At 40.1% G+C, this 15,867-nt stretch overlaps 1 protein-coding gene and 1 long non-coding RNA gene across 5 annotated transcripts in view; one reads left to right on the top strand and one right to left on the bottom strand.

The window, feature by feature from the left end:
- Positions 1-1,765: 1,765 nt before the first annotated feature.
- LOC118681139 (uncharacterized) lies at positions 1,766-10,321 on the bottom strand. The gene is made up of 3 exons (XR_004976813.2): positions 10,234-10,321; positions 10,087-10,170; positions 1,766-1,884 (listed from the first exon to the last, which is right to left on the bottom strand). It is a non-coding gene; the product is annotated as an uncharacterized lncRNA (long non-coding RNA).
- Positions 10,054-15,867, top strand: part of bab1 (bric a brac 1) — a 166,277-nt gene continuing 160,463 nt past the window's right edge. For all 4 annotated transcript variants that reach the window (XM_070111412.1, XM_070111410.1, XM_070111411.1 and 1 more), the window contains exons 1-2: positions 10,054-10,138; positions 12,749-15,032. In XM_070111412.1, coding sequence (XP_069967513.1) covers positions 13,005-15,032 — 2,028 coding nt within the window. In that variant the 5' untranslated portion in view covers positions 10,054-10,138; positions 12,749-13,004. The remainder of the gene's footprint in view (positions 10,139-12,748; positions 15,033-15,867) is intronic.

Raw genomic sequence — 15,867 nt, 5'->3', positions numbered from 1 at the left:
AAAGTTACAACCTGAAAATTCTAATTAACCTTTCTAAGAAAAAGCCAACGTTTTCACCTTTTATACGATCTTTGAAAAACTCTCCGACAGTAGCCCGAGAGCACGTGCTTTTTAAGTGGTTGTTAGAAAAAGAAGTAAATTCCACGGATCCTTCTTTGCGAAAAACGAGTCCTTGTACTTTACTTTACTTTAAGCTATATTCTTTAGTTCCTAAACGTCTTTTAATCTATTCCAACATATTCTACACATTTTTGATGAATTGATTCACTTGAATACAAATAAGTAAATACCAACAATTAAGATATCGGTATAAACCTTTGCATAATTAGTGCCTTGAAAGTGTAGCAACTCTCATCAAACATAGTCGAAACTGGAGTATAAATTTTCAAGCCCCAGCTACCGAATATAAGAAGCTCTGTGCATACTGCTGACTTTATTAAGAAACTATTTATCGAGTTTTGGCAGTAATAAAATTTATAGGGCATCTTTTTATGATTACATCATGCTCTGGAATAATGGAAACAATCGATTTAATGCTTCCCTCAGCTACTATACACTTAATAAAAGTATTTCCAAATTTGCGTTTAGCTTTATACCGATTTTATTGCTTAATGTGTAAGATATCTTAGTTAAATGAACTAATTTTGTATGTACAGTGCGTTCAAAAAATTACGTTTTTCCTTTCACACATTCCATCCGTGGAAAAGTGGTTTTACTTTTTGCAAATTAACACACGTTCAATGCGATTACTAATGCCTAGAATTCGGTCACTTTTTTACAAAGTTCTTAATGTGCCACGTCGAGCCGTAAAATAAGAAAAATGAGTGTTCAGTATAAGAAACGTTTTGAAACAGCCTTTCCAACGAAGCGAACTAAAAGTTTCAAATAGACTATTAAAACAATCCGCAAAGTATTTAAAGTCGGGTTGTATATACATACATATGTGAAGAGGTGATCAGACCATTGTTCTGCTTTTTGAAAAGGAACGAACCACTGCTCAATCTTCAGACTTCAGAGATCTGGCATCAAACGCAGCAGTACGGTATAAAAATTTAATCACGATTGATGATACTGTAAGAAAACAATGACCCAAAAAATAGGACCAGACGCTGTACTCAATGGAAATAAAAAAAACCTATTGTTACTTTAGATTGGCCATTACAGTTACCAAACGCCAATCCAATTGAAAATGTTTGAGGTTTGATCAAAGCCAAAATAGCAATGAAATATTTAACGTCAACAAAATATTTCATTCGGTTATGCCTACATACCTAGAGTTCACTTCCCGTGGAATATGCGGCATTAAGGAATTATCCAGATCACCATTTACTAGATGTACTTGTACTGTTTTTCGTTATTTTAATCGACTTTATGCCGAATATATCTATTAATTTATAAGATATCTTAATAAAAATGCGTGTTTTCTGACATGCTTTCGTCTAGAGACAAAAGTAAATGAAATCAGTTCACACCTTCAGCTGGCACTAATATACCCAATAAATTGATTAGTTTTAGTTGCTTTTCGCTCCTTTGGTTGTTTTTAATTGATTCGTATTTTCGTCATATAGAGCATTTTGACTTCATTCATAACGTATTTTATCAAAAATGTGTGCAGTTGATACCAAATGCAAGAGTTATCAGAACGCAAACGCCGCCTCAGAAGCGTGCAAACTTACTTACCTACTTGTGCTTACTTGTAGCTTTCGTGCTTGAATATTAACAACAAAAATATTTTATAAGTCAAAGAATAATTTGTATACCTATAATCTTTAATTATGTATGCCTTTTTTATTTATATATGTACACATGTATTTTATCATGAAACTCTGTGGCCAATAACAATGCCTTGGGTGGGTGATGCCGCCTTACTGGTAACCGCAACGCCTAAAATGTGACCAATTATAAAATATATTTCTTTTTACTCACATATAGATAAAAACTCAACAACAAAAACAACGTGAAACGAATACGCCTATTAGTTAGACAATTGCAAAAACAACAAAGACAACTTTATTTAGCACAAATGTTTAAATATATATTCGTATATATAGCTATATATATATATATGCATACATCAACTCATATACGCCTGCGTATGTGTGTGTGAAAATTACAACAAAAACTAGGAAAACAATAAAACTGTAGCAACAACACTGCAACCATTGTATAAGTACAACTAAGCAATTGCAAAATATATACATACATACATTAATACATATATGAGATTATATGTATATGTAAATATGGATGTGTATGCATTCTCATGTAGTACTATATGCACAACTTTGCGCATATTTTAGCAAATGTACAATTATATATTCGCATTGCTCTCGCCTCAGCGTCGATCTCACTTGCTCACCTATTTTTTCAGCGCTTGGCAGCCGAGCGTGTGGAGGAATAAAATATAGTTGATATTTTTATAATCAATCTGCCAACTGCATGTTGCCTGCTATTTAGTTGTTGTTTTTGCTGCTATTAGTTTTCATATAATATATACAATATTTTAAATAGCGGTGGTCATGTATCGCAAGCCCCTAACTGTAGGTGTATAAGCAGTTACACACTGGTATACGTATGTGTGTGTAGGTTTTGCCGTAAATAGTTGTTGTAGTGGCAACGCGAATGGGTGGGCATAATGAAGAGGAGGCGCGTACATCGGGGCTTTCGCATATACTTGTATACATTATAATTATTATTTGCACAACAACAACAACAAAAAAGAAAATTGTGTAAAAAATAATGCACACAAACATTCGCAACATATAATATGTATGCTACTTAGGTGATATGTAGTAGTATGAGACCAGTAGAGCGCCTGGTGCAAGTATGGCCCCTTCAATGTGAGCACGACTGGACTCTAGCAGGGCTCAATAAAAAAGGTTAGCAATAAAAACTAAGAGCAAATCGTAGTCGGCCAACTTAAGAGCCGAATTGAGATGCCGGCTTTTAGACGTTTTGTTGTTGACTTGCTAGAAACAAATGACAGCAGCAGCATATCTCTAAATGAGCGCTAACTTAAAGAGCGCCAGCTCCCAATGCACACCAAGCACTTACACTACAATATAAGCAAGTTGGGGAGCCCTCAATTTAAAAGGGGTTCAGCTGTTGCCTCGAAAAAAACGCAAGGCACTAAACAAGAGCTGGAAAAAACGCAAAGAATAGCAACGCGCTCTCTTAGCCAAAACGTTTAGTGTAAGTGCCAAGCACAAAGCACGCATAAACACACGATGAGAGCGCATATAAAACAATTACTCATCGAGTCTTTGTCACTTGCTGGTGACTTCAAATAATCCTCCACTTAGGCACACATTCGCTGCACGGCGAATTCAGAACACATGTGCTGGCGCAATTGTACGCGTTCCACTACCAAACGTTCCCCTTGCAACTCTCGCATAGATTCAAGTGGGTTTGTTTTGTTTACCTGCTGCAACAGCCGCTGCCTACAATCGGCGGCGGTTGGCGAGTAGATGAGCGCGCTCCCAGCGTACGCTTGTGTGAGTGAGCGCCTGTTGTAATGAGCCCGTAATAGCGTATGCCGCCGCAACGAAAGCAGCACCATTCGCCAAACGGCACCAATTATCAAAACGGTCGCACCAGAGAGCACACACACACATGCACGCACACTCTAATATATATATGTGTGCATGGCTTCGTTAATACGAACACAGGCAATTGGAAAAATGAATGCTCATTGCATTTTTCTTACGATTTGTAAAAGCGCGTTCTGCCGACGCAGGGGCACAAGCTGATGCGTTAGCTCCAAAGCAGTGCACTGATTGTGCGTTAGGGAGTTCGTGAGCTCAAGAAGCAGGAGGTATATGATATGAGGGTGGGTAATAAGAGAGTTGCGAGTAAATTTTGGTAAATGCTAGAAGAAATTTATGTAGAAGGGAGCACGAGGCTAGCGATTGTGAAAACTGACCTTATACGAGTACTCGATATTAGGAGAAATCGGTTTACCTGGGTTCTATATATAATTGATTATTACCTGAGCGTGGCATTTTACAGGACTTTTGTTAATTTTTCTAGATGCGTTGTATATATTGATAAATTCTAATAACTGTAGGGCCCTAAAATATTTTTTAAGCAGTCCAAACAATCATTACCGAAACAAAAATATTTTCTAATAACTTATTGGAAATTTATATTTTTGTTTGCAGTTGATATCAGATCAATAGATGATGTAAGCAACTTAATATAGGATTTATTATTCTGGGCCTAATTCTAATTTTAATCTCATCAAAGTCCCTATTTCGAAAGACTGTTTAGTATATGACGTGACAGTTTAAATTCAAAAAGATTGTGCTATATCACTCCGATCACAAAATTATAAAGGCCGCATCTTTTTCGGATTTGCAAAAACCTTTTCTTCTAGATGTCGATTAGCAATTTAAATAAATAACTTTATATATTTTTGTAATTTCAGAAAATATTTGGGATGTAGAAATAGTATCTAAGAAATCTAGATAGATTACAGTTTAGACTGATCGTTTTGTAAACCAATATATTGTTGAATGGTCCAAATAGTTAGACAAATCTTAGATAAATATATGTATATAGAGACCCAGATATATGATAATAAGTCTGATATAGCTTATGCAGTGAGATATTGATAATCTTTAGCAGCAATTGAGAGAGAAATTCTATTTTTCATTTCATAAATTCAATTCACTCTATAAAAAGTGTTGTCAATTATTAATGATTTTACTTTCATAAACATTTAGTACATTATAACCTTATATCAATTTTTTCGAAAACGAGTTTTCTAAAAATAAATCTGAATTCTTTTCGTAGAACAAGAAATATGCGGTTCTAACTCTAAGACTCGCATAACTGATACACAAAGTTACCTCACCGCTTTCTCAGCGGATACGCAACAAGCGCTTATAAAAAAATATAATTCTAGGAGTCGGAAATGAAATCTAAAAGAGACACACAAACAACATATGTAGAAATCTGCAGTTATAAACCAAAATGCAACAGAACCGAAACGCTGGAGCTATGAGGTTTAAGAAAAATAAGAGCGCCAAACTGCACCATGCCATAAATGCAACGCAACGGCGAAACAATGAGAACATTAACCGAGAAGCAACGAAAATTGGCTGGACATAAAAAAAAATGCCGGTTAGTGAGGCACCTTCGTTATGTATGTTATTGTTTGTGGGCACAAGTTAGGCACGTATGTGAGGAGTCCACCGTGTCCGAGGCATAGAACACAGACGCTGCATCAAAAAAGAGGAGAGCGCACTAAAAAGTTGGAAAATTTTCGACAATCGAAAAGCAAAGCAACAACACAGAAGTTGCGGTGATTTCGAGTCAACGCGAGGACGGCGCTGGTTGTGAGCTAACGCATACGTAATTTTGTTGTTATTTGCTGCATTTAGAGATGGCGTTGTTGAGTGACGATTAGTTAGTAGCATCGTTGAAGGAGGCACAACCACAGCAGGGTTGCAATCACATCGTGTCGATGCGCGTAGAATGCACACGCTACTGGGCGGATGGTGACTTAACGTGAGAGGGCGCCTAAACGCGTGCACGCCGCACACATATAAACATTGACTGTTGCGCTGCAGCAGGACGCACGCATACACAGGTGTTTAGGCGCGCGTGTGTGTGTGTGTGCGCGTGTGCATATGTGAAAATTCCTTTAGACGAGAAAAAGGCTCATTCGCGCGCACAGGAAATGCGCGCATATTTGCCTGCGTTTGTATTCGTGTGCGTCGCCGTTGCTGCCACCATTACAACTGAAATCACTGAACCACCGTGAGTTTGAGAACAAAGCGATTGCAACGACGTTCGTCGTAGGCGCACATTTTAGACAAAACTTTTCGTTTGAATTGCGTTTAGCTTGCACTCTTTGCATGTAGTTGAGTGCGGAAACTACAAACTAATTTTATTGCTGTTATTGCCGCAAATGCTAAATGGATGCAGCGCGCGGGCGCGTTCTACGAGCAGGCTCTTGCCGCGCCACCAATCAAGAACGCGCGCCTAGAATACATCACGCGGTGTATACGCGTTTTAGGCCTACGCTGCTAATATGCGTATCGTTCATGTACAATAGTTTAGGCATGTTGTTGCAACAAGGAGACAACAACAGCGGCGCGGCACCTTGTATGACTAGCGACGACGTCGCGATTGTATCTTAATGCCAGTGGCGGGTGGCAGTGCAACCCTTCCCGTCGCATAAATGTTAGCTGCCTTTATTGCTGGCGTTGTTGTTGTTATTTAAGTTAGTTGCACCCTGATGTGGCTATTGCAACTACAAAACAGTGCGTTTTTACTGCCAGCAGACTAGAGAGGCCTAAAAGCTATAGCACGGCGCTGCCGCTGTGCCTTATACATGTGCGTGCGTGCGTGTGTTTGCTGCTGCATTCTCAGCTGGCTTCTTTCCTCAGATTGTTGAAAAAAGTTGTCGTTGCACTTACGCGGTATGTGTGTGATATCCTCGCTGCGCCTATCTTAAAATTTGGCCAAAAACTTTTGCTGCGAAAATATTTCAGTTGCCGACTCTGTCTGTCTTGACTTTGGTATAGCAGAAAAAAGGGAGGTTATCGAGTCATATTTTGAGTCGTTGAATGTGGCAAAATTTTTTGGCAAACAAAACTCTGTTATCTGGTATTGCGCAAAAGTATGTTCAGTTGAAAGACCTAAGGGGTCATAGAGATAAAATTGCAGACGCAGAGCGCACATTATATGATATTGAGAGGTTCCGACAATCATAACATATGGAGCGTTCGTTTCAGCGTACTCGACTAATTTAAAATTCTAACTCAAGCGCAAAGGTTCGGTTCGAAGAACACCGCTGAAAACGGTAAGGACAAAAACATTGTGAATAATAGTTTAACCTACTTCACGAGTTACTACTTGAATTTCGTAGCCGTCTTAAAGATTATCCCCATAGTTGCCAAATTTTCTGCAAGAAGCTTTAAGAAGTGTGAACTGTAAAGAATCATTTGCTGGAAATACTTTTTGGATTAAGACCCTTTGCTTTATCAAGAACTGCTTATGTGACTCATTAAACTCGTTATATAAGTTTTTTAAAATGTCTGGTTCGACACCTTTAACTAAATCGATGCGGAAGTCAAAATTTTTAATAGAAACTTTCTCTTTTGATATAAAGAGATACTTTAAAGAGAGTTAACCGGGGATTTACCATACGCAATACTTTCTGCAGCCATTTTTTTGTGATCTTTATTAAATAATAAATATACTTATTATTGAACTGATAACTTAAGGCTTTCTTAGTTCGGTCTCAAAAACGAAAGCGCCAAACTAACAACCAACCTCTGTTTCCAATACTTCAGACTAACTTTCCTACCAACTTTCGACGACTTTTTCTTCGAAAGGGTTTTCGCTGCCAAAATATGACTTCTAAAACCCTACAAAAATAGTTTTTGAGTTCTCAGCGAAGCAAGTTGCAGTAGCAGTGACCAATAAGCCCGCTGCTTACTCGCCACACAGCGCTATTAGTTGCATTTACATGTTGCCGTTGTTATTGTTGTTACAAAGAGGCATATGCGAAAGCCGTCGGTAAACGCGCAAAACTTCGCCGTTTACGCTAATGCCCACCAAAAGGCAAAAACAATAGCAAAATCAAAGCAAAAGTAAGAGCAATAGCAATGCCAACTAGAATGATTGCTACAAAGACAATGACAGCAACGACGATAACGATGACGACTTCAATGACTTCGACGACGCCAATGCGGAGAACATCGACGACGACGACAACTACGACGACGACGACGGTGATGGCGATAGAGTCGCCGACAACTCATACGGGCGAGAACAACTACAAACGATGCCGGCAACGCATTGCCGATGCTAGTGCAACACGAAAACAACGACCAACGACTCGGCTAAACACGGATAGAGCACATTGCAACAACGTCGTCGGTCGCAAAACTTACGAGTGTGCAGTTATTCGAAAACTACTACAACGATACCACGACGACGTCGACTACGACGACCGGCAGCATTTGTTACTCAGTGGGGATAGTGCAAATGCACACATACACACACACATACAGGGGTGCTCAGGTGGTGCAGAGGCTTTCCTGGCTGGCTGCCGGCAAGAGTGCCGGCCGTTGGAGGAGTGCGCGCATACGCGGCCACTCACAAGCAAGCGCAAATAGACGTAAGTGAAATGTGGCAGCTGCAGAAGCAGGCGACGGCGGCCAACTACTTTGGAGCTTTAGTGCAACGGTGGCTGAGTGCCACAATGCTGCCACTGCCATGCTGCCGGCGGTGCTGCGCGCCTTGTCGTCTCGCCTCGATTCGATTTGGGCTTTTTAACGTCTCCCCACAACAACAACAAAAACAGCAGTAATAACAAGAGCAGCGTCAGCCGAAACTGAAACGGCAACAAGAACAACAAAGCGCCGTTAAGAACAAATGGCGATAAGAGTGGCAACGGCAGCGGCAACAGCAACAGTAGCTGTAGTAGCAGGAACTACGAAACGGTTTAAGGCAAGTCGGAGGTACAATATTTGCAGTTATGTACATACATATGTAAATGTGCCGACTTACTTGCTTGCTTACTTACTTACTTACGTGCTTGTAGTGCCGGTGCTTGTGCTTGTGCTTATAGTGCGGCCGTGGCGCGCAGACAACAGCAACAGACAGCGAAAATTTTCCCCCAGTCAAAGTTGTTGCGATTTCAGTGGCATTCAGTTTGGTTCAGTTGAGTTCAGTTTAGTTTTTCCGTAACAAAATGTGCGAAACGATTTCAGTCTAATTCAGACGGTCGTGCTGAGAAGACTTTGTTGTTGAACGTCACTTCAACATACAGCCATTAAATACCCATACACCGAAGCGCACACGACACACAACACTCACGTTAGACGGCTGACACGATACCGAAAGCACACAAACGCACACATACACTTCCGCACACGAACACACACTCACACATAGGCGCATAGACGCGCTCGCACACGCACATGCATACCGGCTTACGGTAAAAGTGAAAAATCGTCGTGTGCGGAAAATTCGCGCGTCGTCGCTGCCGCCACGCTTGCCGCTCGCCAACGCACGGTTGCGGTGGCCAAACGCCGCACTGAGCTACGTCATCAGCCGCCAATCAAACAAAGCAAAAAGTAATAATAGCAACAACAAAAAAAACAACAAGCATATTACAATCGTTAAAAAGAAGCGTACGCCAATAACAATAATAACAAACAGCTTAGAACCCTGTACTTGTTTTGCACCCATTTGCCGACTTTGCCGCTGGCACTGCTCGCCACGCTGGCTGTCAGTGTCTGCGCCGCCACGCGCCCACCAGCCGGCCTGTCAGCGAACTAGTCAAGAAGCCAAGCAGCCAGCCAGTAAGTCAGCCAGCAAGCTAACCAGCTAGCGATGCCGGCCAAAGGCACAATCGCAGTGAGTCGCGTCGCGTCGAGTTTCGCATTGCCAACGAACTGAGTTGAGTTGAGTGGCGCTGTGCCGCGCTGTGCTGTGTTGTGTTTACGTTGCGTTGCGTTGACGTGCAGTTGAGTTGTGCGCCACACGCGAGTAACAAATTTTATAACGCGCGCGCTACGAAAAATACGAAAAAGTAATACAAATACTATTTGTTGTGTATTAGTGACAATACAACAATAATAAATTGAACGCATTGACTGTGTGCCGGCGTTTGTTTGTCGAAAAGAAATGGAACAAAACAAAAAACGTGAAATCAAAGTGAGCGTGTATGCGTATTGACTTCTTGCTCTGTGTGTGTGTGTGTGTGTGTGTGTATCTGCGACTATGGCGTAATCGCGCGTTTTCCGGTACTTTTTCGCATTATGCATGTGTGGCACCAGCACAAGCGCGCACACACAATTACAGGCAAAGGCTTACAATGACAGCGCACTAATATGTTATGCATTAGCATACAAGTGTATTATAATAAGTAATGGTGTGTATGTATGTGTGTATGCGATGAGTGAAAATACGCAATATTAGAAGTAAAAACGGAATGCGCTCACACATACAGGCACACGCAAAACTTTCGAAAGCGTACTTCCGTTCAAACACATGTATACGCATACTTATTGGTATATATATGCACACATACAATCATAAATTGTTATATAGGAACGAACTTACATGTGTGCGTGCTGCTGTTTGCTCAGGTGAAGTCTGTCACAGTTTCGAAAAAGTAATGAATAATAATGGAGTGAAAGGAAACTTCTGCAAAAAAAAAACAATAATTAGAAAATAAATTAATAAAAAATAATTATAAAAAATCAATACATCGATTTAGATGCAACAATTTCGAAGTTCATTGATTGTTTTTGTTTTTTGATCATTTAAAAGTTTAATTTTTTTTTAATGAAGAGGAAGTATATCTGTAAATTAATTGCATTTTAAAATTAAATACGTATTTGTTGGTAAATAATTATATAAGATTGAAAATATGAAGTATAGCTTACCCACTTGGTCTTATGATGGAGCGCTCACCACAGCCAGGGTCGAAAAAAAGGTTCGAAGAAGCATTTTTCCAATCGCAAATTATGTTTCCCAACTTAAATTAAAAGTGTAACCACAATTACCATACAAAATTTCAATTTTAAATTTATTTAATTTTAAAATAAATTCTTTTATAAATAGTAGGCTCTGAAATTTATTTGGTTTCCAATCATATGTATTTATTGCATTAAGACTTTTTTATGTTTGTATGTTTTTTCATCCATAAACCTACATACATTTTTCGGTTCTCCCAACAAACAACAATTGAACGTTTCAAAAAACCCGATTTTTGAGGGTGTAACTAAAATGATAAAGAGTTTGATCTATAGAAGACATATATATTCAAATATCTTCAATCTGTGAAAATCTGCTTAAATATTTTTGTATTTACCATGGCATTGTATTACTCTTTTTAGATAGATTGAAAATTAAAAGTGGCTCTGCCTCTAAACATGGTCGAAATCGATCTATAATATCTAGTAAAAAAGACAATTAGTGTTTTTTTTTCCCATGAGGTTAATAAGGTGCTCGATATATGTAGGTAATGTAATTATTTTCAATCTTCCGATTTTGAAATAATTAGTTTAAAGATCCCAAATTAAGATGTACTATTTGATAAAACTTGGGAGAATATTTTAATAGTAACGATTTTACAAAAATCAAAACCGTCCAATCCTCAGGAAATACTAAAATATTTCTCTCCGAAGCTATTACTAACCTTAAATACCTACATGAACTACTTTCTTATAAAAAAGCTTCTCGAAATAAGAAAATTTTATATAAAAGGCATTAATTTCAGATTATATGCGAATCGATAAAGTGTTTCATTTCAAAAACATGTCTTTTGCAGTTCCACTTAAACTGTGTGTTCGAGCAAATAATTCTTTTAGAATTATCTTTATACGAATATCACAACTTAAGATCAAGAGACATCAACTATTTTTAACCTACCAATATTGTAATAGATAGATCAATTCTTGAGCTAGGGAAATTTTCATGATCTCAAACACAAACTTCTGACAAATAGTTGATATGACCATAATAGCTAACTAATTGATCGGCAATCGGTGTGACTAGATTTTTGAATGCAGTATTATAGGTATTGTAGTATTTCATTTAGGGGTGAGAATACAGTCATTTATTAGTTTCAACATTTCAATGTGTCTGTTGTCAATATTACGACATAAAGTGGGCTAGTAAAGCCGTCGGCTTGTGAAATCAACTCGTTAAAAAATGTTATTTTTGTTTTTCTTGTGCACGTTAACTGGTTTTGGATATGTGATACACTTGCACCTTTATATGTAGACTTAAATTCGAAATTAACTAAAATTAAAAAAAAAAAAACCCAAGTGCTTTATTTGATATATACTTAAAAGTATATGAGAATAATCAATAGCTCGAGCGTGCTATACTCGTATAAAATACATAAATGTAAAAAAATTTTAAATTTTTATATTAAATAGTTTCGACGTAAGATTTTGTAATATTGCTAAGAACTATATAATCTGCAAACTTATACTTACACTCTCACAGCTCCTAGAATTTCCGAAATTGTTTAGTATAGAAAGTGTTTAGTAGCATAGAATATGTTTAGCTTGTCGTAGCATATTAAGACGCATATCACAGTTGAGAGTAGCAATTTCATCTAAAACTTGGAATCATGATTGAAGATTTATAATGTTTACCTGCAATAACGGAAAAAGGAATGCCTAAGATACGTGCTGCCAGTTATTTAAGGCTTCTTATTGAGTTAGTTGCATTTTTGGAACCTTTTTTGTGCATATGGATCTTCTTTAAAGTCTTCGTTTCAAAAACTACTACACACTCTGTTAGCGAAAATAGCCTCGAGTTCTGACCGTACGCTCAAGACTAGTCAAGGGATAACTAGAGCCTCTATCTTTGATAGTGGAACTGTAGGAAACTGCAAGGGAACAATTAATAACTCCGTTGGCTACTTTTACACATTCAAGCGAAATTTCGGAAATAGAAAAAAAAAGACCTAAACAGATTTGTGGTAGTTTCAAGGTGATTTTTGTTTTCAAAAAGGACTGTATATGTCTAAGTCTAAGTCTGATGCCACTACTTTTGGGCCAGCCGTCTAACCTAATCTTAACATCATCTATTGAAGTCAACAATATATTCCACAACAGATAAACATAATAGAAGTTGCGCATTATTCCTAAAATACTATCAAACTATAGAATTACCTAAATTAATAAAATTAATTGTAACTTATAAAAACTATACAAAATTATAAATAATTTAGATTCGAAATTTTATGTAATCATTTCCCTATCAGATGAAAGTTTAAAAACAAATATGAACTATATAAAGCAAATGTTTATACAAGCAGTAAATAAACACAAAAACTCGATGCTAATGATTTGCCGACGGTTGTGTAAAACTTTATTGTAAATATGAGTACATTCTGACAAATTAAATGCTGAAGAAAGAATGAAAATATCAGTCAGCCAACAACAAGTCAAACCGGCGCTACCGAAACCAAAATAAACACACAGTGATCATAGATTAACCACCGACCGACTGTAGCTAAAATGACTTCCAACTCACCGCCACCGCAAGGAGGTGGCCTACGACCGCTGAGCGCCGCTGATAATACAACATCTTCATCGCCATTTCGTTCGCTACTCTCAAGTCCAATGTTATCACGACAGCGTGCCAATCTCGCAGCACGCACCTCATCGACCTCATCGGTTTCATCACCCCCGTCTCCACAACCACCACCACCACGACCCGCTTCCGTATTGCCAAGTTTTCTTGGCAGTCCGCTTACACCGCCGCCACCGCCAGCGCCCACACATTCGACTACAACCACAACCGGTGTAGAACAAGGTGATGAGTGTTTAGCCGCGCGCGAACATGAGTCCAAAGCAGGGCGCTGTAGTCCGCTGTTGCGTGAGGAGTCACCAATACCACCCGCATGCTCAACAACTGCACACACGCCAACACCTGGTGGTGATAACATTGGGGCACGTGTCACATCACCCAGTGGTACAAGCGCTATTGGTGCGGCACAAGCCATCTCGCCGCATTCGTCAACTGGCTCGACGCCCACTGTGCCGCAACAATTTTGTCTGCGTTGGAACAATTACCAAAGCAACCTGACGAGCGTCTTCGATCAGCTTTTGCAAAGCGAATCGTTTGTCGATGTGACTTTGGCCTGCGATGGACGTTCGATTAAGGCGCATAAAATGATACTCTCCGCGTGCTCACCCTACTTTCAGATGTTGTTTTCGGATACACCTTGCCAGCATCCCATTGTAATCATGCGCGATGTCAACTGGTCTGATTTGAAGGCGATCGTGGAATTCATGTATCGTGGCGAGATCAATGTTAGCCAAGATCAGATTGGACCGCTTTTGCGTATTGCAGAAATGCTGAAGGTACGTGGACTGGCGGATGTTAGCGCCGGTAGTGTGTCCGCAGAGGAAGCGGCCGCTGAGCGTTTACTGAAAGAGCTGCATTCTCCCTCCAAGTCGTGTTCACCAAAGAGAGGTGGAGACGGCGGATCTCCAGCCTCGAAGCGTGAACGTAAGGATTATCATGATCCGCTTGCTGAATCAGAGGAGCCCTTAGCTTTTCTGGACGCTGAGAAGAAATTGCGCTTAGGTCGCGCTGACTGGGATTTCAGTACGGCAACAAGTAGCAACAGCACCAGTGGAGATATTCTCGGTGGCAGCAGCAATCTGGAGTTACGGCTATCTCCTCTACTGTTGCCACAACAACAGCAGCAGCAAGCCTCGCAACAGCAACTACAGCAACAACAATCACGTCACGTACGTAAACGACGTTGGCCATCTGCTGACATGATCTTCAATCCGCCACCGAGTCCCTTAAGTGGTCTCATTGCTGCCGAACGTGCTGAACGCGATCGGGAACGAGAACGCGAGCGAGAACGTGATCGTGATCGTGATTGTACAATAATAACACCGCCTCAAACCACATCGGCTGCTGGCACAGCTCCCTGCAGCACAACGCAGTCAAGCGCGCGTTGTACATCACGTTTAACACCTTCATTACTCGAGACCGCCGCTCATTTAGACCTGGCCTCACCATCTACAACGCCGGCACCATCTCTCTTGCGTCCTATGCGTACTCCACCTGGTGTCGCCACGCATCTGTCGCATCAGCAGTCACAACAACATGTGCATCACCAGCAACAACAACAGCAGCAACAACAGTCACATCTTCCCGGACAAGCACAGTCACAACCATCCCATCTCCTGCATTCACATCGCGCATCGCCGGCCTTATCAGCGGCGACGCCTACACACCCGTCCAGCTTGATCAGTGGCCAGCTCACAGCTACACCCGTGGGTAGTAGTGGTGTGAGCGGTCGGTCAGAGCAGGGTGGTGGCGCTAGTGACTCGCGTTTTGCACTGGGCTCTCAAGCGGCTGCGATGGCGGCCGCTGTAGCGGCACAAATGGATTTAGGTGCAATGGGCATGCCACACGGTAGTGCCCCACCGCCGACGCATGCTCCACATCATCACACTTCCTCATTGGCCGATGATCTAGAAATAAAACCTGGAATTGCGGAAATGATACGCGAGGAAGAGCGGGTGAGTCTATTAAGTAATTTCATTCACTAAACAAATTCATGTTTAGCTCCACTTGTTTAACTGCTCACTGGTTTTCCCTCAATCACAACCACCTACACATTGATTGTGGACTCGACGTCCAAGTGATTAATTCAAATTTCAGTATAATAATTTAAGCGATCGCTCACTGAAAGTCACGCTTTATTCTGATTTTTATTCTGGCGTGTTCACTATGTCCACACGCCACGTCAACGGCGCGCATATGAGCAGCGCTGAAATTAATTTTTTACTTGCAAATCGTTACTCACGTCGTGTCGCTTCAGTGGACGTCACAAATGTGACACTAATCGGCATTGCGTTTTAGCCACCACAGCGGTATTACTGCTCGAGGCATCAAGATCTTGTGATCGTGTTAATATGCCGCCAACTCATATAAGTATACTCTCAAGCACCTTGCATTAAAGTGTGTACCCTGCAGGAAAAACTTACTAGATCATAGCAACCTAGAGAAATCATCTTTGATTCACTCTTTCGGGCCCTGCTTTCTTTCATAAAAAAATTTCAAATGAAAAGAACAAGTTACGTAGTGAATACGTATAACCAATTTCTACTATTTCGATATTCTATTCTAATTTATTGACCTTATGTCAGTTGTTTATTCGATCTGCACTCTCAAATATTAAGACAGTCGAGGATAGCTTAGCTTAATAGTTAGCGTTAACAGAACCCTATGGCTCGGAAGAAGTGCTAGAAGAGAGCAAAAATGAATCCACAGTATTACATTCTCAAAACTGATTGCGGATCAATTTCAGCTGTGTTTTTTCCTACAGAGTTTTCCGCTACATCACCTTGTATC

The sequence above is a fragment of the Bactrocera oleae genome, chromosome 6 (assembly GCF_042242935.1).
Source record: "Bactrocera oleae isolate idBacOlea1 chromosome 6, idBacOlea1, whole genome shotgun sequence".
In the NCBI taxonomy this organism is placed as follows: domain Eukaryota; kingdom Metazoa; phylum Arthropoda; class Insecta; order Diptera; family Tephritidae; genus Bactrocera; species Bactrocera oleae.
Note: the sequence above shows the minus strand (reverse complement) of the source record. Positions and strands in the feature narration are given on the sequence as shown.